The 24,212-nt window shown below is 49.9% G+C and overlaps 2 protein-coding genes across 2 annotated transcripts in view; both read right to left on the minus strand.

Annotated features, from left to right (window-relative positions):
* The window catches only part of LOC110323557 (chymotrypsin-like elastase family member 2A), an 11,195-nt gene extending 5,754 nt beyond the window's left edge, over positions 1 to 5,441 (minus strand). The window contains exons 1-5 of the mRNA XM_021200840.1: positions 5,385 to 5,441; positions 5,026 to 5,120; positions 1,732 to 1,829; positions 1,207 to 1,335; positions 826 to 962 (exon numbers count right to left, since the gene is read on the minus strand). Of these exons, the coding sequence (XP_021056499.1) occupies positions 826 to 962; positions 1,207 to 1,335; positions 1,732 to 1,829; positions 5,026 to 5,120; positions 5,385 to 5,424 (499 nt within the window). The 5' untranslated portion in view covers positions 5,425 to 5,441. The remainder of the gene's footprint in view (positions 1 to 825; positions 963 to 1,206; positions 1,336 to 1,731; positions 1,830 to 5,025; positions 5,121 to 5,384) is intronic.
* Positions 5,442 to 15,848: 10,407 nt separating this feature from the next.
* Positions 15,849 to 23,887, minus strand: Ctrc (chymotrypsin C). The gene is made up of 8 exons (XM_021200853.1): positions 23,756 to 23,887; positions 22,664 to 22,755; positions 22,483 to 22,580; positions 21,114 to 21,239; positions 18,960 to 19,096; positions 17,906 to 18,051; positions 16,314 to 16,466; positions 15,849 to 15,921 (listed from the first exon to the last, which is right to left on the minus strand). Exons 1-8 carry the CDS (start codon positions 23,793 to 23,795, stop codon positions 15,907 to 15,909), a joined length of 807 nt encoding a protein of 268 aa, XP_021056512.1. The 5' UTR covers positions 23,796 to 23,887; the 3' UTR covers positions 15,849 to 15,906.
* Between the last annotated feature and the right edge of the window lie 325 nt (positions 23,888 to 24,212).

A 24,212-nucleotide genomic window follows, 5' to 3' on the forward strand; every position in this document is an offset into this window, starting at 1 on the left:
AGTTCCGGACCAGAGGGAGTTCCTCCTTTCGGGGTCTTACAAGTGCACTCTCAACCTTTCTAATGCTGCGACTCTTTAATACATATAGTTCCTCATGTCCCGGTAACCCCCAACCATAAAAATTATTTATTGCTACTTTATAACTGCAATTTTGCTACTGTTATGAATCATAACGTAAACGTCCGATAAGCAGGACATCCAATATATAATCGTGATGGGTTTGTGACCCACAGGTTGAGAACCACTTCTCTAGTGCCATTCACCTTGACTTTTGAGTTAGGGACTATCCTTAGCTTAGGGCTCACCCAATTGGGTGAGGCTGGGTGGCTTTTGAGCTGCCTGTGTCTACTTCCCTTCTGATGAGCGCCTTGGGGATTTCATGGAGTGTTCTGGAAGCCCGAGGTCACCTAGTACATGTTATTTGAGCTCTGGCCTTGGGCCACAGGAAAGACACAGTGTGGTCGAAGCGCAGTGGCTACTAGTACTAGTAGTGTTAGTCCTTACTAGTAGTTACTTGTCGTAAGTGCTTCCCAGACTGTCTTCTCACACCTTCTCTGTCTCTCGCCTTCTCTGTACCTTGTCAACTCTATATAGCCGATACCCCACTCCCTCTGCTGTTCTCTGCCCCATTTGACAGACGAGGAAGCCACCAGAGGGGCTCAGTAATGTGCCTGAATCATACAACTAATAACGCTGAGATTTGAACCCCGGGCATATTTACCAGTCTCCACTAGCCTGTCCCTCTAAGGCAGCCAAACACCCTAGGGGCAGAGTGCGCCCCCCTTCTTGCCAGGCCTTGGGGGTCCCCTGCTTGCTTTCACTTACTCTGCAGCAGGCCCCAGCCTGTGACATAGCAGGCATAGTTGTTTGGCAGAATGGTGCCAGCGGGTGGGAGGCAAGCTGTCTGGATCTTCTTGCTCAGGACCACTGGGGTGGCCAGTTTGACCATGGCAATGTCATAGCTGGGTCAGGAAAAAAGATAGAGCAGAAAGTGTGTTGACTCTACCTGTCTACCTTTGTCATTTCCCATGTAGGATCCCAGGCTGACCCCGCAGGCAGGGTGGCAGGATGTCACACTGTCTTTGCTTCTCCCTCCTCTGCCATTCCCACAAGGATCCCTGCAGCTCCCTTCCCTGCAGAAGAGGCAGAGGTGTGTGGCCGCCACCCCTACCCCTGAGAGCCCCAGACAGGAAGGACAGAACATACCCATTGGCGACGTTTTGGGAGTTCCACTTCTCGTGGACCACAAGCTTAGAGACCTGAACAGCCGCGGAGCCGACTTCCGAGGTGGAGAGGCTGTGTCTGCCCACCAGCACACGGTAGGTCTGATAGTTGCTGTGAGGGGCAGAGTGAGAGAGAGGTCAGTGATCTCTTTCCCCCACCCGTGCCCCCCCTCCCCCGACTCTGTGAGCAAGGACATCCCAGAGCAGAGTGCTATTAAGGAAACAATCCAGAACCATCATTGGTTTCCCCAGGAAGGTAGGCGCTGGGCTGCTCCTTCCTCTGTATCCTACTGGCACGGGTCTTTCAGCACAGTGCTATGTATGGACCTGGGAACCCGACACACGCATAGATGTGCGCCTGCGCCTCAGGCAAGCGCGTGAGGATTCTCTCCCGGGCTCCTTTACAGCCCGTGGATCGGTCCAGTTGGGGATCTGTGCTCTAGGGCTGAGTGCCACTCCACGACACCGTGAAGAGCTAAGTGAGCAGGGACCAACCCAGTTCTGTTACCTGATGCAATGGGCAGCTGTCAGAACCCAGTTGTTGGCCACCAGGGAGCCTCCGCAGTTGTGGCGCCACCTTCCGGAGGAAAGGATCTGCAGGGAGACCTGGGGGAGGGGGATGGAGAGAACAGATGCTTGGGTGGGCGAAACTGTCTCAAAGCAACAGCAAAACCTAACACAAATCTACGACGCACAAAATATTAAAAATCTGACTCAGTAGGGCATGATATGTCTGTAATGTCAACACTCACAGCGCTGGCCGAGACAGGAGGATGGAGAATTCCAGGCCAGCCTGGGCTACCTAGTGAGCCTGCATTGTAGCACTTAGCCCAACCCTCCATCCTACGTTTTCTTTCATTTCTGACAGTCTTGCTATGTATTCCAGGCTGACCTTTAACACCCCCCCCCATCTTCTTAATCCACCTCCCAAGAGCTAAGATTGCCGGTGTGAGCCACCATGCCTGCTCACCCATGTATTCTTGGTTCACGGCAGCCAGAAAAATCCTTTCTTAACATAAGTCTGATGAAATCTATGCTCTGCCCAGACCATCCAGAGGTTCCTCTCAAGGAAGGTAATGTGACGAGGTCCTACACCATCTCTTTGCCCTTTCAGGCATTCACTTCCGTTCTGTGCCAGCCACACTGACCTCTGTCAAGCTATCATTCGGGTAGGCTGACCCACCACTGTCTGAAGGTCTTTGCGTTTACAGTCTGTTGGCAGAACCTTCCCTACTTCTGACCCCGTCTCTTCCTGGATGCTACCTTCTCCGTGACGTTTCTATGACAACCCCATCCAAAACAGTGCAGACAAGCAAGCGAATATTGTCCTGGCGAGTTTTATGTCAACTTGACCCAAGCTGGCATCATTTGGAAAGAGGGAACCAAACTGAGACAATAACCCCTCTAGATTGGCCCGTAAGCAAGCAAGTGATGCGTGTTCTTAATTGATGATTGATGGCTGATGTAGGCGGGCCTCCGCTCACTTGTGGGCGGAGCTACTTTTGGGTTGGCCTTGAGAAAGCAGGCTGAGCAAGCTCTAAGGAGCAAGACAGTAAAGAACACTCTGGGTTCAGTCCCTAGCACTGTCGGGCCCCTGAAAATGTTTAAAATAGGCACAGTGAAGGGCACTGAGAATTCAGTGAGTCACTGACAACGTGCGTTCATGCCCCAGGACCGTGTGGCCCCACGCAGAAGGACAGGACCGACTCCTGGAAGTTGTCCTCTGATATTCACATGAGTGTGGTGGCATAAGTGACCCCCTCCACTGCAAAGAAATGTAATAAAATAAACAAAACAAAGCTCCTCCAAAGGGTGCTGCTCCCATCTAAAGCATATAAAAATCTCCCCAGAGGGAAAAACTCTTTTTCCCATGGGCAGAAAAGGCAGGACTTGAGCCACTGATTTGGGTTCTGAAGGGTAACCAGGCAAGGTGATTGGGGACTAAAGAAATAGCTCCCTACAGCATGGAGGGTACTTGAAAATCGGTTGCCTTTAAAAAAAAAATTTTTTTTTTGGAGATGTATCATATAGTCCAAGCTGGTCTCAAATTCTTTGTATAATCAAAGATGAACCCCCAACTCCTGATCCTCTTGCCTTTGCCTCCCAAGGGCTAGGTTGGCATTCATGCACCACCATGTCCAAAATGTTATTTGGTGCTGCAGACCAAATCCAGGGCTTCCTGCAAACAACCAGCTAAGCACAGTACTCAACCCCTGAATCTGATTTGAATCTAAATTCTTCCCTAGCTCAAGGGGGGAACTTTGGGCGGTTTCACAACCATTCAGAGTCCTAGTACCTTTATCAGAAAAATAGGGAGCACTTGTCCAGTGCTCTCAGGCATCACTGATAATTCTGATAGAACAACACTCCAAATACTGTAGCAGTCGTAAGGTGGTGCACATGCAATCTCCCGCCACTCCTGTGACCCTACAGGTCACAATTTCTTGTTTATCATGCCCATTTTACATTTGAGCAAACAAAGGCAGCCAAGCATAGCAATCCCAACAGGACTGTTAACTATATCCAGTGGGGCCTGTGGACAGAGTTTATAACTGTTCCATGGGCATAGTCAGTGCTTAGGCTGGGAATTGTGGCACATGCCTTTGATCCCAGCACTCTGGTGAATCTCTGAGTCTGAGGCCAGCTTGGGCTATACTGTGTGTTTCAGAAGAGCCAGAGCTACACAGGGAGACCCCCATCTAAATAGGTAAATAAGTAAGTAAATAAATAAACAAACTTCCTGGCTTTTATTTTATGTGCATGCATGTTTGCCTTCATGTATACATGTGCACCAGGGCTCTGTCTCGCCTGAGGAGGCCAGAAACATGGCACTGATCCCCTGGAACATTCTAAATTGTTGTAAATTGCTTTGTGGGTCCTGGGAGCAGACCTCAGGTCCCCGAAAGAGTAGCACACGTCTTAACTGCCGAACTTAAAACAATCAACACAACAGAAGTTCTTCTCTACAGCCAACTTTACAACCTACTAAGTGCAAGTTACGCCAGGTAAGAGAGGTTTTTCCTTCTTTTGGTTTTTCAAGGTAGGATTTTTTTCTGTGCAGTCCTGGTTGTCCTAGAACTCACTCTATAGACCAGGCTGGCCTCCAATCTGGAGATCTTCCTGCCTCTGTCTCCCAACGGCTGGATTTAAGGCAACAGCAGCAAGAGATTTTTTTTAAATACGTCGATCGTAAAGGTCACATCCATCCTATGGAAAGACCTAGTAATTTCTGCTTGTGTCAGATTTCAGGTTTGATATGATATCACTATGATTAGATCAATGTAAGGAAACAGTTATTTTCCTTGCTAACATTATTTCTAAGAATTCATTTGCAAGCCAGTTGGTGGCACACACAATCCCAGCACTCCAGAGATAGTGGCAGGAGGATCTCTGTGAGTTCAAGGCCAGCCTGGTCTACGAAGGAAGTCCTGGACAACCTGAGATAGTTACCCTGAGAAATAAACACAAAACAAAACAACCCCTCCACAAGAACAACAAAGAACTAATTTGCATAAGCAGCTCTGACTGGTCTCTTCCAGCACAGAACATTTGCATAGGAGAGGTGACTGACTTATGGAGTAACCTGTAGGTGCCAGCAAGCATCCAATTTTAAATCAGCAGGCATTACAAATGTGTCTCAGAGTGGTGGGCCCCCCTCTTTGAAGTCTCTGGAGAAGTAACCTCTCCCTCAGCCCCCAAATTGGCCAAGGTTGTAGGAATGTATCTTATTGGTGCTGTGTCTGTGTTTCTACCGGGCCTCATCGTGGCTTGCCCAATAGACCCATCGGTGTGGCTGACTTACCTGCCAGGGCCAGCTGTTGGGTGTGGCCTCTTGACCCCCAACTACCCTGCTCACATCATCCTCCACTTCATAAGTGGGGTACCCGCAGCTGAGGGCTGTGAAGAGAGGATTGAGAGAGGATTTTGTTGGTTGGGGGCGCGGTATTTGTGGGCATACCTGAACCCCAACAGGAAACCCTTGCTTTGGAATGATGTTTGAGGTCCCGTGAGTCCTGTCCTCCACCCCAGCTCCTAGCTGCCTTTGAATTTGACACACAAGGAGTGTGTCACCATGCCCTGCTCCAGGAGGGACCGGAGAGGGGACAGCAGCTCAAGGGAAGGGCAGGAGGGTCGGGTCCCCAGCTTCACCAGACAGGTTACCTCCAGCCACCAAGGCAGATAGCAGCAGTGTCCTGATCATGGTGTGTCCGTGGACGTCTGTAGGTCTGGCCCTGGCTAAGCATCCTTTTTATGAGTGCCCTTATCAGTCAGCGAAGCAGGGGGAGTATGCAAGGTGGAGGTTTTCCCAACATCCAGTGGTATAAAGGGCTGGAGTCCAAATGTTTGGTTTTTTGTTTTTGTTTTTTTTCCATTTCCTTGTCGTTCTAGAAGTACACTGAAAAACATGCCAAAGCTAGATCCTTTGCCAGCACACACCTGGAACCCCAGCTCTGGGGAGGTAGAGGCAGGGTGATCAGGAGTTGAAGATTATCCATGGCTACGTAGAGTGCTCGGGGTCATCCTGGGCCGCACAAGATTGTTTCACCAACCTTTCCCCCAAAACGACAATAGCAACAACCACCATCCAAGAAATGTATATTCTCTCTGCTTTCAAGAGACTGGGCTGAGTGTTACAAGAGGGAGAAAAACAATGCTTGTTCCTGGGGTTGCTTTTTCCAAAGAAATCATTAGACCAGCTTAGGAAGCGTCCAGTTCGAGGCCAGCCTGGTCTACAAAGTGGGTTTCAGGGCAGCCAGGGCTACACAGAGAAACCCTGTGTCAAACAAACAAACAAGGCAGGCAGGAGAGAGAGAGAGAGAGAGAGAGAGAGAGAGAGAGAGAGAGAGAGAGAGAGAGAGAGAGGATGAGAGGATGCTGGTTGATGTTCGTTGCCTTGTCCTCTGTGTGATGATTTCTGTGCTGTTCAATAAAGACAGAGCAAAGCCCTTTGTGAGGGACAGACAGACAGTCACCCAACAACAGACACACAGGCACAGAACACATAGAAGAGACAGTCTCACACACAGGGACAGATGCAGACACAGCGACAGACAGATTCACAAGGCAGCCTCCAGGCGGGCACAAGCTCAGATGTACACGGTAGACAGACGGGCCCGAAGCCTCTGAGAACATGACATAGAGAATGGGAATCTGGACTTGCTCTTGGTTAAGTCACTCCTAGGGGAAGTGCTTCTACTTCTTTCCTTAGTGCATTGCTATTAGTGACTCGGAGCTAACTGCTAGTGCACAGGATCCAGACACACTAGGGGCTGGAGGTGTAGCTCAGCCAGTGGAGGGCTTACCCAGTGAAGCCCGGGGTTGGAATCTCAGCACTGCAGAATATTCGGTCCTGGTGGCACAGGCCTGTGATCCCAGGGCTCCAGAGCTGGAGGCAGGAGGATATGCTGTTCATCTTCAGCCAGGGCTACATGAGACACTATCTCAGAACGAGAAAGGAGAGAAAGAAAGAGGGAGAGAAAGAAGGAAGGAAGGAAGGAAGGGAGGGAGGGAGGGAGGGAGGGAGGAAAGGAAGGAATTCAGATACAGTTCTGGGACTGCTGTGTGGGTAGGAAGCTCAGGGCAAGAATATTGCAAAGGTAAGGGGTGTTGGGGTGCAGGGTCCTATTGTACTGGAAGTCAGAGGGTGTTCTTGTTCTAGCTCGACCCCCTAACAGCCTTGGAATAGGTAGAACCTTTGTTTATGGCCACAAGAGTCCTGTAAGCAGCCATTTTGGAAGTGTCAACAGGGGTCATGTAAGCAGTCCTTTTGGAAGTGTCAATTTCAGTTTGTCCTTAAAAGTCAAGGTGCAGGTGGCACTCTTCTCGGGGCATTGGCTCTGAGATCGAACTAAGTTTTCTCTAGATGAATTCAGCAAACAAACGTCAGCTTGGCATGTGGCGTAGCTTGCCCGCCCAGTGACCTTGGGCAAAGCAGGCAGGCTCTCTGCCTGAGGGTTGTGTCTACAAAATGGAAGGACACACATGCTCAGCCTCTGTCCTTGTCTCGCTGTCTCTCAAATTGAACCTGGGGACTTGCCCATGTTAGGCAGTCTCCAGCTCTTATCCGTCTGTCTCTCCAGCCAGACACCATCATTTCATGCTTGACAGGCCCAAGCTCTACCAACTGAGCCTCATGCCCTCCCCACCAGCCGTTTTACTCTGAGTAGGGGCCTTCAGAGCATCCTTGGTCCTACCCCTTAGATATCAATCCCAGTTTTGACAACCAAAGATGTCTGTCCTCATTGCTACATGGACCCCTGGGGAACAAGCCACCCCTCGGCGGTTTCCTTCCCATTCTGTGGTTGTAGCCGCAGATCATTTCAGGAGAACTTAAGGTAACTCTTCCCAACAAGTTGATTTGCCTTGCCTCTGGTCACCTGACCTCCCTAGAACCCAGAGCCTGGTGGGGAAGGGGATGCTGTGCAGGGACTGGTGGAGACTGCAGCGCATGCGTCATCCTTGTCTGCCAGGGAGGCTTCATCTCAGACCATTAATCCAGAACTAAGGCTGGGCTGCCCGAGAATCTAGTCGAGGCTTCTGTGCTGAGAGGGAACAATGAGGAGCCACCGCAGCACCATCCCTCCAAACCCCACCCGTGGCTGCCTAGCAAGTTCTATTTTCGGCTGTGCGACCTTGGGCTCCTGCAGGTGGAGCAGGGCCACAGATGTAACCTTCTCATGACTCATTCAGAACAGTTCCTGAGAAGGCAGCCACCTGGCTGCAGTGCCTGGGCACAGCACGGGCATGTCCGTGTGGGTGGCTGGGGTGCCAGCCTGGCCTTGTGGCTGGGACCAGCAATTCTGGATCAGATTGGAAAGTTGGAAAATTAGAACTCCCATCAGGACCTCTGGACTCCGGGTTCACCCCCTGCAGCACATCATCTCGGGTGAGATATTGACTTGGCACCAGGGCATGTGCCATCTTACATTCGTTCCAGGCAGCCTCAAAGCCAGGTTGTTGACCCTGACTCTGGCAGAGACTCTGGATTCTCAGAAGGGGAATATATATATATATATATATATATATATATATATATATATATATGCATTGAAATGTAAGTTTATGTGTTTGTTTTTCTGTGTGTATGCATGTATATGTGTACATATATGCATATAGATATGTATGTATATATGTATGTGGTATGTGTGTGCATGGGTATATGAGTGTTTATGTGTGTTTGTGTTTATATATGTCTACCTATATATATGTATATGTACATGCATGTCTCTCTGTATTTGTGTATCTGTACTTTTGTATATTCAAATGTGTTTGAGTATATATGTACATATATATGCATAGCATGTACTGGTGTGTCTGTATCTATGTATGAATACATATTAGTGTGTATATGAAAGTGTGAGTGTACATAAGTGTTTGAAGGTATATGTGTATACATTTGTGTATATCTGTGAGTGTGAGTGAATGTGCATGCCTATGCGTCTGTATGATCTGTGTGCTAAGTCTGTGTGTGTATTTGTCTCTGTGTATATGCATGATTGTACTTAGTTGGTTATATGGCTGTGTTTATGTGTGTGTATATATGTATATATACACATATATATACACACATATATACATACACACATACACACACACACACACATATATATATATATATGCGTGTGTGTGAGGCAGGGTCTCATGTAGCTCAGGTTAGCCTCAAAAGGCTTGGCGTGTAAAACACTTCCTGTGTAAAGATTGAAGGGGGGAATCAGCCCCTGAAAGTTGTCCTCTGACTTCAGCATGTGGCATGTATGTACCCCTTCATGCTGTACACACACAATAACTATTTTTTTGTTTGTTTGTTTGTTTTTCGAGACAGGGTTTCTCTGTGTAGTCCTGGCTGTACTGGAACTCACTCTGTAGACCAGGCTGGCCTTGAACTCAGAAATCCGGCTGCCTCTGCCTCCCAAGTGCTAGGATTAAAGGCGTGCGCCACCACACCCGGCCCAATAACTGTTTTTTAATAATGTCGCTGTCTTCAGACTCACCAGAAGAGGGATCACTTTACAAATGGTTGTAAGCCACCATGTGGTTGCTGGGAATTGAACTCAGGACCTCTGGAAGAGCAGTCAGTACTCTTAACCACTGAGCCATCCATCTCTCCAGCCCCCACAATAACTATTTTTAAAAATCACTATGTATCCAAGGATCCAGTGGTTACTCAGAGCACACAGGTGTCCTCCCAGCTCTTGGGAGGTGTTCATTCTTTTTCTTCCTTTATAGACAAAGGTCTCACTCTGTAGTTCAGACCCTGCCTCAGCCTCCCAGTGATCACTCTTTTTCTGTGGACTTTATGTCCGTTTGTCTCTGTGCCTGTGTCTGTCTGTCTATCTATCTATCTATCTATCTATCTATCTACCTATTTTTGGAGATGGGAGGTCTCAGGTAGTCCAAGCTGGCCTCTAACTGTTATGTAGCTGAGGATGGCCCCCAGACTCCTCTCTTGCTCTACAGGGAGCAGTAATTCTCTCCCTAACGTCTTTCTCTGGGTCTCCTGCTGTTTCCTGCCACCCCGCCCCTCCCTAGTTACTAGAGCACTTCCTGGTGTGAAGGGGTCTGTGTGAGCTTAGGATATTGTGATGGTCTAGAGCACAGCTGTGGAGTCAGACTTTACATAGTGGCGCCCTGCTCCCTCCGGCTGTGAGGTCTCAGGGAGGGAATGAAGTCTCTCAGAACCCAAGGTTCTCCTCTGGAAGGGCACAGCAGCCAGGTTTCTCTGTGGCTGAGCCAAGCTGGTCTCGGTGAGTCAGAGTAATTGCTACTGTTAGGCAGACTGACTGGACTCTCCGAAGCCAGAGCCAGGCACCCCTCAACCCAGTGTGACTTCCTAGAGAGAAGCTTATCTGGCTGACTGGTTGGGGCTGCCGTGATGTGGCAACTTGGGAATGACGTAGGTCCAGAGCCTAATTAAGTTTATCTCGCATAGTCTTTAGCCCACTAAATACCCTTTTTAGCCCCAGCTCCGTGTGTAAACAAATATCCTGCTGCTACCCAAACCTGACATCCTGACAGATGAATAAAAATGGTTTGAAATGTAATAACTCTACAAAACCCTGCTTTTCCACCAAAACCAAAGGGTTGTCGGATATCCCCAGGGAGCCCTAAGGCAGAGTCCTCCTGTCTTATAACCTGCCTACCCAACGCCAACATATTTGAATGGTATCTTCATTTGTGGCTTTCTTTGTTATGTTACTAAAAAAAGGTCATAAAATTGATACCTCCTTGGAGCATGGTATTGGAGGAGACCGAAATCTGCATTCCTGGGTCGTGGTCCCTCAAATTTGGTTCCAGAATAAACCGTGCATTTTATTCCTTTGAGGTGAGATCTGTTTCTCTTGTCAACACCACAGAGAAAACAGGGGACAAAGCTGGGTGTGGTAGTGCATACCTTTAACCCTTGAGAGGCAGAGGCAGACAGAGGCAGGTAGATCTCTGTGAGTTCAAGGCCAGCCTGGTTCATAGTGAGGTCTAGGACAGTCAGAGCTACAGAACAGAGATCCCCCCTCCTCTCTCCCTCTTCCTCTCCTCCCCTCCCCTCCCCTCCCCCCCCCACACATAAGGGAGGAGGGATAGTTAAAGCCTGAGAGTTCGAATTCCCCTCCCTTCCAACCCCCAGTTGTTTGTGATCTCTCAGACCAAGCCCCCCAATACTGCTCTCACCCCATTGGTCCCAGGGAGTCCTCACGACCCTCCTTATCCCTGAGTCCTACAGGGTCCTTCTGACAGGAGCGATGGGTTGCTTTGGTTATGGTAACAGACCACCACACACCATGCCAACTTCTCCTTTCACAGTTCCTGAGACAAGGAGTCCAATTTCTCCTACAGGGCTGAGTCATGGAGTCAGCAGGGCTGGCTTCCTCTGTAAGCTGCAGGGACAGTCCATCTGGACCCTTTCAGCTCCTGGTGACTGCCTGCATCTCTTGTCCCATGGACCCTCCTCCCTGTCCCTGACTCCTTGACCCTGACCCCCTGGGAGAGTGTCATCCTTCATCTTTATATCTCTCATGTGACTCTCCTGTCTCCTCCCTCTGGGGACCCCCTCTGATTACAATGGGCCCAGCCCAGTATCTCAGGCTGTGGTGGTCTGTCTTGACTGTCAGCTTGACTAGACTGAGAGTCACCTAAGCAATTATGAAAGCACACCGTCGGGTGTGTTTGTGACCTTTCTGGAAAGAGTTTGCCCAGGAGGACTCTGGCCTTAGCCACAGTTTCATTTATCCATGAATTCCAAATTTCAATGAGTGATTAGAAGAAACTGTGGACTGGGGGTGCAGAGCCTGGCTGGAGTAAGTAGGTCTTGCAGGAGGGGTATGTCCTTAGGGTTGTGTCCTTTTTTTTTTTTTTTTTTTTTTTTTTTGTATGAGTGTGTATTTTTTTAGTCCTTGTTGGTGGTGTTATTGTTGTTGCTTTTTTTTTTTTTTTTTTTTTAATCTCCTTCCTGTTCCTGTTCCCTCTGCTTCACATTCCCATGGTATCTGCTGCCCATGGTTCAGGCTCCACCTCCCTGCCCACAGTGGCCCTTCAAGACTTGCAACTCCTGAGACAGGAAGCAGGGAGGACAGCCAGGAGCAGATCATAGGCAGCTGTGAGCACAGCAAGAATAGACAGTGAGACTGTTCATTTAATGGGGGAACAAAAGCATGGGGTGGGTAGGGACTTTCAAGGGGAGTGTACATCATTGGCTGGGGGCCGGGGTGATGAGGACGCTTTGTTTGCATAAGGAGGAAGTCCAGGAGCTGCTGGACAGAACCTTATAAGGGGAGAGGAAATTTAACCTGGCTACTGGTCCTCTGGTGGGCAAAGGTGGTGCTGCCCGGCTACATCCCTGGCCTCACACCCAGCCATGGCCTTCTGTCACAAAGCTCTTAAGCCATAAAGAGAGCAACCTTTCCCCCCAAGCTGTTTCCACCAGGTCTAAGTGATACTAAAACTTAAACACAGACGGTCACCCCAACTCAAGACTCTAAATCAAATCTGAAAATTCCCCTTAGCCCCAGGAAGTTCCATGCTCATAGGTTCTGGGGATCACAATGGGAACTTTTCAGGGACCTTGATTCATTTAACCCAGGCCTTGTAAGCTGCACCCTCTATAGCCTCTGCATCAGCTCCCTCATCCAGGAACCTGCCCTGACTTCCTTTGATGGTGAACTGTGATGTGTAAATGTAAGCGAAATAGACCCTCCCCCACCCCATTTTGCTATCTGGTTATGGTGTTTCCTCACAGCAATAGAAGCCCTAATTTAGACAAGTTGGTACCATCATAGTTGGGTATTGCTGTAACAGACCTGACGGTGTTCTGAGGAGGATTGTGAAAAAAACTTTGGAACGCTGCTCTGGAAAAGCCATTGAGTTTTGAGGTCTCAGTGAGAAGTTCTGTGTCTCATCTGGAAGATGAGACAAGCAATGGATGCCTGGCTTGTAAAGTTTCAGAAGGAAGATTAGAGGCTCTATTGGGGCCATTTGTTATTTTGAATTAAGATACTGTGGTTCAGCTGGGGCCGAAGAATTAACAAGATAACAGCTCTGATTAACAAGCTATCAGAGTTACTAACGTGAAACTTTTGCTTTGCTGGGATACTCGATGCTGGTTGGCTGAAGCTGAGAATTAGTGGTGATTAAGAAAAGACCAAGATTGTTGAGGTAAAAATCTCAAGAAAGTATTTCTTGAAAGTCACTACACAGAAGCTGTGTTCCAGACATGGCCATGATTGCACCCCACATTGGCAGTCCACCGTACTGTGTTGCAGACATGGCCATGGTTGTCCCCCACATTGGCAGTCCACTGTGCTGTGTTGCAGACACGGCCATGGTTGTCCCCCACATTGGCAGTCCACTGTGCTGTGTTGCAGACATGGCCATGGTTGCACCCCACATTGGCAGTCCACCGTGCTGTGTTGCAGACAAGGCCATGGTTGCACCCCACATTGGCAGTCCACCATGCTGTGTTGCAGACACGGCCATGGTTGTCCCCACATTGGCAGTCCACTGTGGCAAGAGTCACCCAGTGGTGCTGGGTTTGAAGGAATCATGGAGAGCAGTTGAGGCTTGGGCACTGTGTGGCTGGGTCACAGTGCCTTAAGAGAGTCCAGGACAGACTATTGGAGAAAGTACAGCCTGGTTGTAGCAGAAGACCCCAGTGTATTGAAGATGCCAGTACCATGGGATGACCACCAAGAATAGCCAAAGCAATGGAGTAGAGCCAGCCAGAGCCTGGAAGACAAGCTGTGTGTGCTACAGAGGGCAGAGCTGGAGAAGCGACCCAAGCTCTTTGGAAGAGTGCAGAAGACGCTGAGTGGATCCTAGACATTGGCTCCTGAGTTAATTACAATTGGAATTTGATTGTGCTTTGATTTTATTGTGACCGTACCTTGGTTCTTCCTCCTTCTCTTCTTCCTCTTCCTCCTCCTCTTCTTTCGTCTTTTTCAGAATTTTTTCTTTCTTTTTCTTTTTTTATTGGCTATTTTATGTATTTACACTTCAAACGTTATCCCCTTTCCAGTTTTCCTCTCCTGAACCCCCCCTCCCCTTACCCGCCTCTCTGGGTTCTTCCTTTTTGAAGTAAAAAAGAAAAATAATTTATTTTTGATGTTATAGGAGCCTGCAGTTGAGAGAGTGAATTTTAAAAGAGATTCTAGGATTTAAAAGAGACTTTGGATTTTTTTAAAAAATAGACTGAATTTTAAAGCGTTTGAATTTGTAAAGACGGTGGGACTTTTAAGACTTGGAATATTTTATATTGTGATGTTCATATTAATGTGTGCTCTTGGGGATGAACAAGAAAGAAAATGTGGCTTAACAAGTATGTGTTTGTGTGTCAAGTTGACAAGGGGTCACTTGTGCTGGCTAGTTGATGCCAGCGTGACGCAGGTACAGTCATCTGAGAGGAGGAACCCTCAATTAGAAAACTGCCTGTGTAAGACTGGGTTGTAGGCAAGCCTGTAGGGCATTCTCTTAACTAGTGATTGATGGGGAGGGAGGGCCCAACCCATTGTGGGTGGTACCATCCCTGGGCTGGTGGTCCTGTATTCTATAAGAAAGCAGGTTGAGCAAGCCATGGGGAACAAGCCAGTGAGCAGCACCCCTTCATGGCCTCTGCATCAGCTCCTGCCTCCAGGTTCCTGCCCTGTGTGAGTTCCTGTCCTGACTTCCTTTGATGAACTGTAGTGTGGAAGTGTAAGCCAAATAAACCTTTCCCTGTCCAACTTGTTTCTGGTTGTGATCTTTAGGACACACTTTCAGGAGTGTTCCAGGCTAGTGGCCCCATTGGTTTGGGGCATGATCACTCACTGGGACATCTGTCACCAAACCCAGGATACTTAGATCTTGAATCTCACCTGCCTCCCGTTGGCCTCAGGAGACCTCTGCTGTCCCTAGTCCACCGTGGCTCTTGCCCGTTGGCTGTTCCTGTTCCTGAGGCTTAGTTCAGTACCTTCCTCTCTCTGAGCCTCCGTTTCCCTACCCATCTCACACAGTGAAGGCTTTTCCTGTGTCTGTGGAAACCACAGCTTTCCTCAAGCCTTGGGTGGGGCTGGGGTCTCCTCTTCCCGTACCACCCTGGGTCAGGATCCATTAAATTCTTCAACTGGACACCTCTGGCCAACAGCTGCTGTTGAGACTGTAGTGTGTGTCGGGTGATGATGACTGAGGAATGGGGGTGAGTGGCATGTGGGGGACCAGATAGGGACAGACACCTGCTGGGTGCTTTTCCCTAATAATTATTGGCTGTCTCTGAGCCTTGGATGTCTTCTTGCAGCTTGGTCTCTCTGAGGTGAGTAAACCTGGCCTTGAGGGTTCCCCCACTCCCGCCTCCATCTGCGGCTGGAGGTGCTGTGGAGCCCCAGCTTTAACACTCCCCAAAACCTGTTCCCCAGATCATTAGAAATGTGGCCAGTAAAGAGCTCTTTGCTCTCTAAGGCCAGCTGGGAGCCTTCTGACCCTCCGTCGGACAGCTACCTAGGCAATTATCTCAGTTGCCCCAGCCAGGCGCCCATCTTCCCGTGTTTGGGACCAGGAATGTGCACCAAAAGATAGCTTATGACCCCTCCGACATAAATGAGCCATATATTACCTTCCCATCCCCTGTGGAATGTTTACCAAGGACAGCTCCGCCGGAGAAAAGCTGTAACTCATCCCCACCCCATTCCTTTAAAAGCCCTCAATTGAAACTTCTCAGGGTCGATCTCCTGTGAGCTCGTCCTCAATATGTTGATTTTTCCTGATTAAACCTCATGCATATTGCATCAAGAATGGTTTCTCTCGAGTTATTGGGGCGTCGTCTCATCCTGGGACTGGAGCGAGGTTATCCCCTGGAACGGGGGTCTTTCAGTGCTAGACCTTAATTCCGACCCTTTATGCTACCTGCTTGCCTCTTTATATTATTATTACTAATTTTATTACTTAATAAAATAATAAAAAGATTAATTATTTAATAACACATTTAATATAATTTTATAAATATACTACACTTATATTTAATAATTAATTAAATAAAATAATTTAATAATAATAATTAATAAAGGCATCTGCCTTAAAAGTCTCCACAGCCTGGCCTAGAGTGTCTGTTTCCAGTGCACGGAGACCCAGGAACCCCCAGAAGACATAAATGAATGTACTCAGGCGTTCATGGAAGAAGCTTTATTGTTGTTGGGAGGTGGGCGGCGAGACTTCTGGAACCGTCTCTTCACAGTTGTATTTTCTGGAGAAGCAGAAGCCGTGTGAGAGACCCTGGGGCATGCTACCTTCTGGGGCAGCACAAGGCTCTCCGCAGGGTAATAGGTTCCCAGGAGGCACGTGGTGGTGGTGGTGGGGGGGCTGGTGTCTGCCAGCTCTTCGGAGCAGGGTGCTTGTGGACTCAGAACACATCCTGTACCTCCTGCCTCTGTCCCCACGCCCTTAAGCCTTTATGTGGCCACCCACGTGCCTCCCTCTGTAAGCCTCCCCTCCCCCCATTCCTGACTCAAGGCCTGCTCCGAGAAGGATTTAGCCAGGGTCCAGTGAATGGAAGAGTGAACTTGAATGTGGTCGTAAGTGACCAGTGAAGGAGAGGCTGTGTGAGGAGGTGACGGGACGGGAGCAGGGGACACCCACCTCATTGATCCAGTCAATATAGGCAGACACACGGGTGTAGACCACGGGCTTCTTGCGTACGTTGCAGCCTCTACTGGAACCGAAGCTCACGATGCCATGTACCTGCCAGGAGCCATCTTCCACTTGGCAGTTCAGTGGGCCACCAGAGTCTCCCTGCAGCAGAACAACAGGCTTCAGCGCCAGCCCCCCCACCCCACCCCCCACCCAGAGGCCAGCTTTGGCTGCTGTGGGGGATGCAAGCTGGATCCTCCGACTCCATATTTAGTATTCAGGCCTTAGGCTGGCCATGAGGATTCTGACAGAGAAAGTGGAGAGAGGCTACCTTGGCCTCATCCTGTGAGGCCCGCCCTGAGGTGTCAGCTAGCTTTCTGCCATGATCTGGGATGATGGCAATACACTCGGCCTCAGGTTCCCTGACTGTACGGGACGGCGTAATCTGCTGTGTGCTGCCCAGAGAGTCAAGGAGGGTGGGAACCCTGTAGAGGCCTGGGAGAAGGGAGGCCAGCGTGCTTCAGAAGGTTCTGGAGGTTTTGTGGTTCTGCTCATACTCTGGGTCCCTGTCGCCTCCGACGGGAGCCTTTAGGAGCATGTATGGTATGTGAAAGGAGCCACTTTGTGCTGCTAGACATGTTCACAGTGGTTCTGTGAAGTGGTGACTGTGGCTTCATTTTGTGATGTGTGTATGTACATGCATGTGTGTATGTATGTGTGCATGAATGTGTGTTTGTAAGAGCGAAGGTATGCGTGCATGTGTATGTGTGGATGAAGGTGATGTGTGTATGTATGTATATGTGTATGTAAGCATGAATATATGCATGTATGCATCTGTGTGTCTGTGTGTGTGTGTGTGTGTGTGTGTGTATTCAGGTATTTGTATCAGCGTGCATGCAGATGTATGTGTATATATGTGGAGCCCAAAGACACACTCTCTGGCTTGGAGCTGGCCAACTGGGCTAGACGCACTGGCCGGTGCGCCCCGGGAATTCTCATTTCTACCTCCCTAGCACGGGGATTCAGGCGCACCACCGTGCTTGGCATTTTCATAACGTGAGTTCTGTGGATGGAGTTCATCTCCTCATGCGTGCAAGGCAAACTCTACCAACTCAATATCTCTCCAGCCCTAGCCCCAGTAATTTTTTTCGTTTTCATTTTGTGTGTGTGTGCGTGTGTGTCTGTGTGTGCGTGCGTGCGCACGTGTGCATGCATACACGTGACAGTGCATGTGCGGAGATCACAGGACAACTGTGAGAGCTGATCCTCTCCTTCCACCATGTGGGTTCTGGGGACCAAACTCAGGTCACCAGACTTGGTAGAAAGGGCCTTTACTCTTTAAGCCACCTCTCCCCCGCTGGCACTTTATAGAGAACTTCAGCAGCCTGCCCAATTGCTGGCATTGGGACTTGAACTTGAGTTGCTTATGTCCAGCCCTCTGCCTTCCCCCATGCACTGGGGGTGAGCAGAGAGGGGTGAACTGGACTGATGGCTTTCCCTTAGGCCTGTATAGCTCACCAGGGCCTGGCTTCTTTGAGGGAGGGGTGTGATTTGCTCTGCCCACCTCCCTCCTGCCCCCCCCCCCTGGCGTGGACACTCACGTTACAGGCAGAGATGACGCCGTCACCCCCGGCGCACAGCATCGTCTTCCGGACCTTGATGAACCACCAGTCCAACCTGGAGCACGTGGCATGGTCCACTATGGGCTGCAGACCCTGCTGGAGCACTTCAGCAATGGGACCGTTGGCTGGGGAGAGAGCGGCCATGCAGGGAATTAGCCTGTGCCCTCGGCTCAGCCCCAGCTCTGACCTCCAGCCAGTGTACGGAAGACTGTGGGAACCATGGGTGTGCCCCTCATTGAGATGGCTCATGTCTTTGGGTCACAGTCCCTTGGGGAGACTATGTGCCTTTATGGAGTCTTAATTTTTCTTCCCCTTTGTTTTACTGTGCTAAGGATCAAACCCAGGCCTCTGAGTAGGCTAGGCGAGCACTCGACCACTGAACTATATCCCTAGGCTTCTCTTAACTTTATTTTGTGACACGGTCTCCCTGTGTCGCCCAGGCTGGTCTCCGACTCACCCTGTACTGAGGCAGGTTGACCTTTGCCCCTTCTGCCTCAACTGGTATCTTGGGGGTTTGTCAGTCACTTCCATCCTCCCCCAGGAGGTCCTAAGAGCTAACCTCTACTATCTCCAAGTCTCAATAGCTCTAATTCCCATTTAGTTCAGGCATCTTCTTGGGCATCTATCTGCCATGAGATCTAGCCTCCTACCCCTAAGGGGACAGTGTTAGTTTGTTAGTTTATTATTTCAATGCAGGTTCTTATGTAGCCTAGGTTGGCCTCCCTGTGTAGTAACTTTGAACTCCTGATTTTCCATCTTCCACCTTCCAAGTTCTGGATCACAGGTCTGCCTCTCGTTTTTTTAGCTTATTTCTGTGTCTAAGGCAATGAGCCCATCCCTGTTCTAAACCCCTGGTGAGTTCTAGCCGATTCAATCCTTGTGTCAGTCATCACCTTCATTTGTGATATGCTTGTCACATGGTCTGGGCTAAATAATAAATGCTAGCTGTTATTATCACATGGGAGACATGCTGATTGACAGTGGCATCTCCTCCTGGAAGCCTTGGGGATTTCCCAGTGCTGGCTGTACTCACTCCAGAGGCGACCCCAGCCAGTGACAAAGCAGGGATAGTCCTGAGGCAGCAAGGAATCTTGCTCTGGGATGCAGGCCAGCTGGATGGTGTCGCTCAGCTCCACGGGCTCAGCCAGCTTGATGATGGCGATGTCGTTCCTGGAATGCAAAGTGGGCAGAAGGCAGTGCTGGGTGTTGAGCTTTGGTGGCCAGGGACTCTGGAGGACAAATGGCTCATGTACGTGTGTGTGTGTGTGTGTGTGTGTGTGTGTGTGTGTGTGCGCGCGCGCAGAGACCAGAAGACATTAGGAGTCCTGGTCTATCCCTCACCACCGTATTCCCTGGACAGCATCTCTCACCAGAGTGAGGCTGGCAGCCAGCAATCCCTAGCGATCCTTAAGTCTCCCCCTCCCACAGCACTGGGGTTACTGCATGCAGCTTCTCATGCGAGTGCTGGGATCTGAACTGGAGTCCCCCAGCTTGCACAATGTGCTGTCTATGTCTGATTGACACAAATTGGGGGTCATCTGGGAGGAAGGCATCGAAGGGAGGAAAACGCTTTCATGGGATTGGCCTGTAGGCCAGGCTGTGGGGCATTTTCTTGATCCATGATTGATGCGGGAGGACCCAGACCATTGTGAGCAGGGGCCATCTCTGGGCTGGTGGTCCTGGTAAGTAAGTCATGAGGAACATGCCAGTAAGCAGCACCCCTCTATGCCCTCCCCATCAGCTCCTGCCTCCAGGTTCCTGCCCTGCTTGAGTTCTTGCTCCAGTTCCCTCAGTGATGGACTGTCACCTGGAAGTCTATGATAAAACGAACCTTGCCAAGTAGTGGTGGCAGACACCTTTAATCACAGCACTCTGGAAGCAGAGGCAGATTTTGAAAAATAAAAACAAAAGATGAATCCTTCTCTTGCCAAGTTGCTTTCGGCATGATATTTGCCACCACTGCAGAAACCTCAAGACACATGTCAAGTGCTCTTAACCATGCAGCCACCTTTCCACCCGAAGTGACCTTCCAGTAGGTGCATCTGTCCCCTAAGATGTAACTTCTTTCCCCTATGCCAGCTTGTGAGAGCTCAACAGAGTGAAATCTTCAGGACCACTGTAAAGGACCTTGAAAGGAGCTGCAGTCGGCCCAGTGTGATGACAAAGGCTTGCGCAGGTTCATTTAACTACTCTCTGTTGCCAGAGAGAAAACTGGTGACCCTGTGGTGACTTGGACCACATTTCTGTCTCTCTGTCACTGTGTCTTTTTCTGTCTCTACCTCTTTCTTTAGCTTTAGTTTTTTGAGAGGGTTTTTTTTTTTTTTTTGGTATAGTCTTGCCTGTTCTGGCCTTGAACTCAGATCTGCTTGCCTCTGCTTCCTGAGTGCTGGGCTTAAAGGTGTGCACCACCGCTACCATCTATCTGACTGTTGCATTGTTTTGACACAGTCTCTCTCTCTCTCTCTCTCAAGATTTATGTATTACTCTTCAGATACACCAGAAGGCATCAGACCCCATTACAGATGGTTGTGAGTCACCATGTGGTTGCTGGGAATTGAACTCAGGACCTCTGGAAGAGCAGTCAGTGTTCTTAACCACTGAGCCATCTCTCCAGCCAGAGACAGAGTCTTTATATAGCTCTGACTGTCCTGGAACTCATGCAGACCAAACTGCTGGCCTTGAACTTACAGAGATCCTCCGGCCTCTGCGGGGGATTACGGGGGATCCTCTTTCTCCTCTTCCTCCTCCTCCTTTTTTTTTTTTTTTTTTTTTTTTTTTTTTTTTTTTGAGACAGGGTTTCTCTGTGTAGCCCTGGCTGGCCTGGCTGGCCTTGAACTCAGAAATCCATCTGCCTCTGCTTCCCAAGTGCTGGGATCAAAGGCGTGCGCCACCACTCCACCACTGCCCGGCTGGAGTATATTTCTTAACTTCTCTGAGCTTTAGTTCCCTGTCTAGGGCTGTTGTGAGACTTAGAGGAGAGATGGCTGAGTGAATTCTGGACAGTATGGTGGGAGCCTCAGGGATAGAGAAACCCCTGTACTTCACCCACATCCTTGGCCAGTGTGAAGGTCTAAGTGTGTGCCATCCTGTATTCCTGCCAGCTGGGCATGCCGAGTGCTGGGGCCCCCGACTCTGTGGCTCCGTCTTGGAGACCCTCCTCCCGTGCTGCACCAGGGCTGGCACTCACCACACCAGCAGAGGGTTCCATTTCTCATGGACGTAGATGGTGTCCACCTCCGAGTACACGGAGCCTTCCTCATTCTCCATTGTCAGGTTATACTTCCCCAGGGCAACACGGTAGGTCAAGTTTGTGCTAGAAGTGGGAAGGAGAGATGTCAAATGGCCTCAGGCAGGGCCAACAGGGAACTGAGAGCTTTAGAGGCCTGGTTCTCTTGTGATAGTAGGGCTTTGCGGGAAGGGGGAAGTCTGCTCCCGTCACCCCTGTACAAGATTGGAGAAGAACCACGGCTTAGAGCCAGGGACTCGGTCAGGTGGGGACTTGGCCTTGCATTTCTAGACTGGCAGACTAGGAGAAGCCAAGCTGCCTGCTATCAACTCTGGCTTCCACGTGGCTGTAGGCACCTGACTGACACCTGCTTGGCTCTGTCCTCTCTAATACAAGCTCCTCCTACCCTGAGATGGCAGGTGAGTGAGCGCCATCATACCTGTTGAGGTGCTAACCCACACCTTGAAGCCCTTCCCACAGCTCTGTCTCTAGTCATACTGTGGTCCTTGCTTACATGCCCTGACTCCCCCACATCCCCACCCCCATACCCCCCCCATCCTCACACTGTGCTCCCAGAAGGAGGCCACCTCAGTTCTCAGAGGCTCCCCCTTCAGGCTGATCCTGGAATCCCACAGATCAGTGGGTGACCTTCCTTTTGTGTCTTTGCCCAGATCCGTTTGTCTTTCTTCCTGTCTCTCTCTTTCTTTCTCTTCCCCCTCCCCTTCTCCTTCCCTCTTTACCTCTTTATCCTGCCTCTCTCCTTCTTTCTTCGTTTTAACCCAGGCTGGCCTCAAATGCACAGCCAAGGATAGCCTTCAACCTCTGATCTCCCTTCATCTACTTCTCAAGTGACCGGGTTACAGGTGTGTATTAGCACACTTGTTTTTAGGTGGCATTAAGGTGTGTGTGTGTGTGTGTGTGTGTGTGTGTGTACATGTACCCAGGGCTTTGTGTATGCTAAGAAGGAACTCCACCAACTAAGCTATACCCCTTATTTTACTATTTTAATTCCTCCCTCCCTCCCTCCTACTTCCGGACTACCTTTTAACTTGAACCAGAACCACCTTCTGCCCTCCCCCTTCTTCCAGCCTCATTTTTGTTTGACAAGTCACACGTCAACTTGTTCATACGCCACTCTGCCTTCCACCAGAATAGCCCCAGAGGCTAGCTTTCACCTTCTTTGCCCTTTCTTGACACACAGTAGGTGCACAAGAAAGGTTTTCAACTGAATAAACAAAAGGCGGCGAGTTAGCCAAGGAGAGCAGCTAACAGAACCCAGTGCCTGGACTGTTGGCTCCTCGCTGGTCTCCAGGTGTCACCCCCCACTCACTTGATGCAGTGGGCAGCAGTGAGGACGTGGCTGGTGGTGATGAGACTGCCCCCACAGGTGTGCCTCCAAGTGTCATCCCTGAGGTACTGAAGAGACACCTGCAGAAGGACCTCGAGTCAGCCCTCCGGGGATGCCCAGCCCTGCCCCTCCAACTCCTGCACCTGCCTCACAGCAAGCTTACCTGCCAAGGCCAGCTGTCGGGGTCAGCATCCTCTCCTCCTACCACTCTGGCTGACAGGTTGGGTGGGAAGGTGGGGTTCCCACAGCTGGAGGCTGGGGAGAGAGGGGAGCTGGAGGTGAGCGGCTGGCCTTCTGGGTAGGGGGAGATGGAAAAGCTCCTATTTGGTGGTTCATAGTCTACTTGGTGACTCAGGAGAGTCCAGTTGGCTCTCTAGGCCTCAGTTTCCCTGTGTGTGTGTGTGTGTGTGTGTGTGTATGTGTGTGTTTGTGTGTGTGTGTGATGTGGGAAGAATGACCTTAACCTGGGAGTCTCCCAAGAACTAAGCCACTTGACACATTTAAAGAGCCACACAGAAGGAGAAGTGAGAGGAACAGGCAGCGACTGGTGCTCTCGAGGGACTAAGGAGATCTTCTGTGGGTCACAGTGCAGTGCGTGATGGAGGGCTACGCAGTGTGGACCACACAGAGTCCTACACTGCCATGTTTCGGACTTTGTGTGGATGGGTTAAGAGAGCGCGCTATGAGGTGTGGCTGATGGTTCTGGTTGTTAGGCGGCATGTGGTCTTCTGGCAGGATACTGAGCTTCACTGGACCTCTGAGTCCCCACTGTTGAATGGAGACAGGGACAGACCCGGTATGTGTAGGGTCTAGCTTACTCCTGTGTCTAGAGAGCCCTTAGGATTCTTAGTCAAGAGCTTTCACGTGTCAAAACCAAACCGAAACCCCGTCACAACCTCAGTTTGTGATCTGGGAGAATGTTACCAAAAAAACCACACACACACAAAAAAAACCAAAAAACGGGAGAGCAAAGAGCCCTCCGGGGTGGGGGCTCCCTGGAGTGAACCCAGAGTGAAGCGCCAGACTGTGGGTCTCATTCAGGGTCACCTGACTAAACCTCACACCCTGGAGGAAGCTCTCCATCCCTTCTCCAGAACCTGCCAATCTGGAAGAGGTTCAACTGACACACAGATGCTCAGTGGGAGAATCCACACAGGACCCCAAAAGTGCCTTTTGCGGGAAGCAGAGGACGCCCCCAAGGCCAGCTTGATCTTTCAGCCAGCTGGCTGCAGCTGGTTCCCACTCCCAAGCTTACCGAAGGCCAGGATGGCAGCAAGGACCGTAATTCCCAACATGGTTCAGGTGTTGAGGACGGGCTGGTGTGACCAGGCAGGGCGTTTATAGACATCCGAGACAGGAGGTAAGGCCCACAGGGGTCAAGGCTGAGCTAAGTCTGGGACAAACCTGTCCCGACAAGGCCTTTCCCTAACCTTGGTAATTACTGTTTGATTTGGGTAGGCCATGTGGTTGGCTAGAAGCGCAGGGTTTCCAAGGCGGAGTGAATTCAGCCAGTCTCCTTTTTTTGTCAGAGCGTGTGGAACTGAACTCCAGGGCTGCCTTCTGCCTTTGAAGATGTTGTAACTCAGTTTGTAAATTTTTCTACTGATTTTACTTTATTGTGATGACTTTTAAAATGTAATGTGGAGAGATCTTGGTTCCCCTTCTAGAATATTGGCAAGAATGATTTACACTGGACTGGGACAAGGAAGTGG

The sequence above is a fragment of the Mus pahari genome, chromosome 6, assembly GCF_900095145.1.
Source record: "Mus pahari chromosome 6, PAHARI_EIJ_v1.1, whole genome shotgun sequence".
Taxonomy (NCBI): Eukaryota; Metazoa; Chordata; class Mammalia; order Rodentia; family Muridae; genus Mus; species Mus pahari.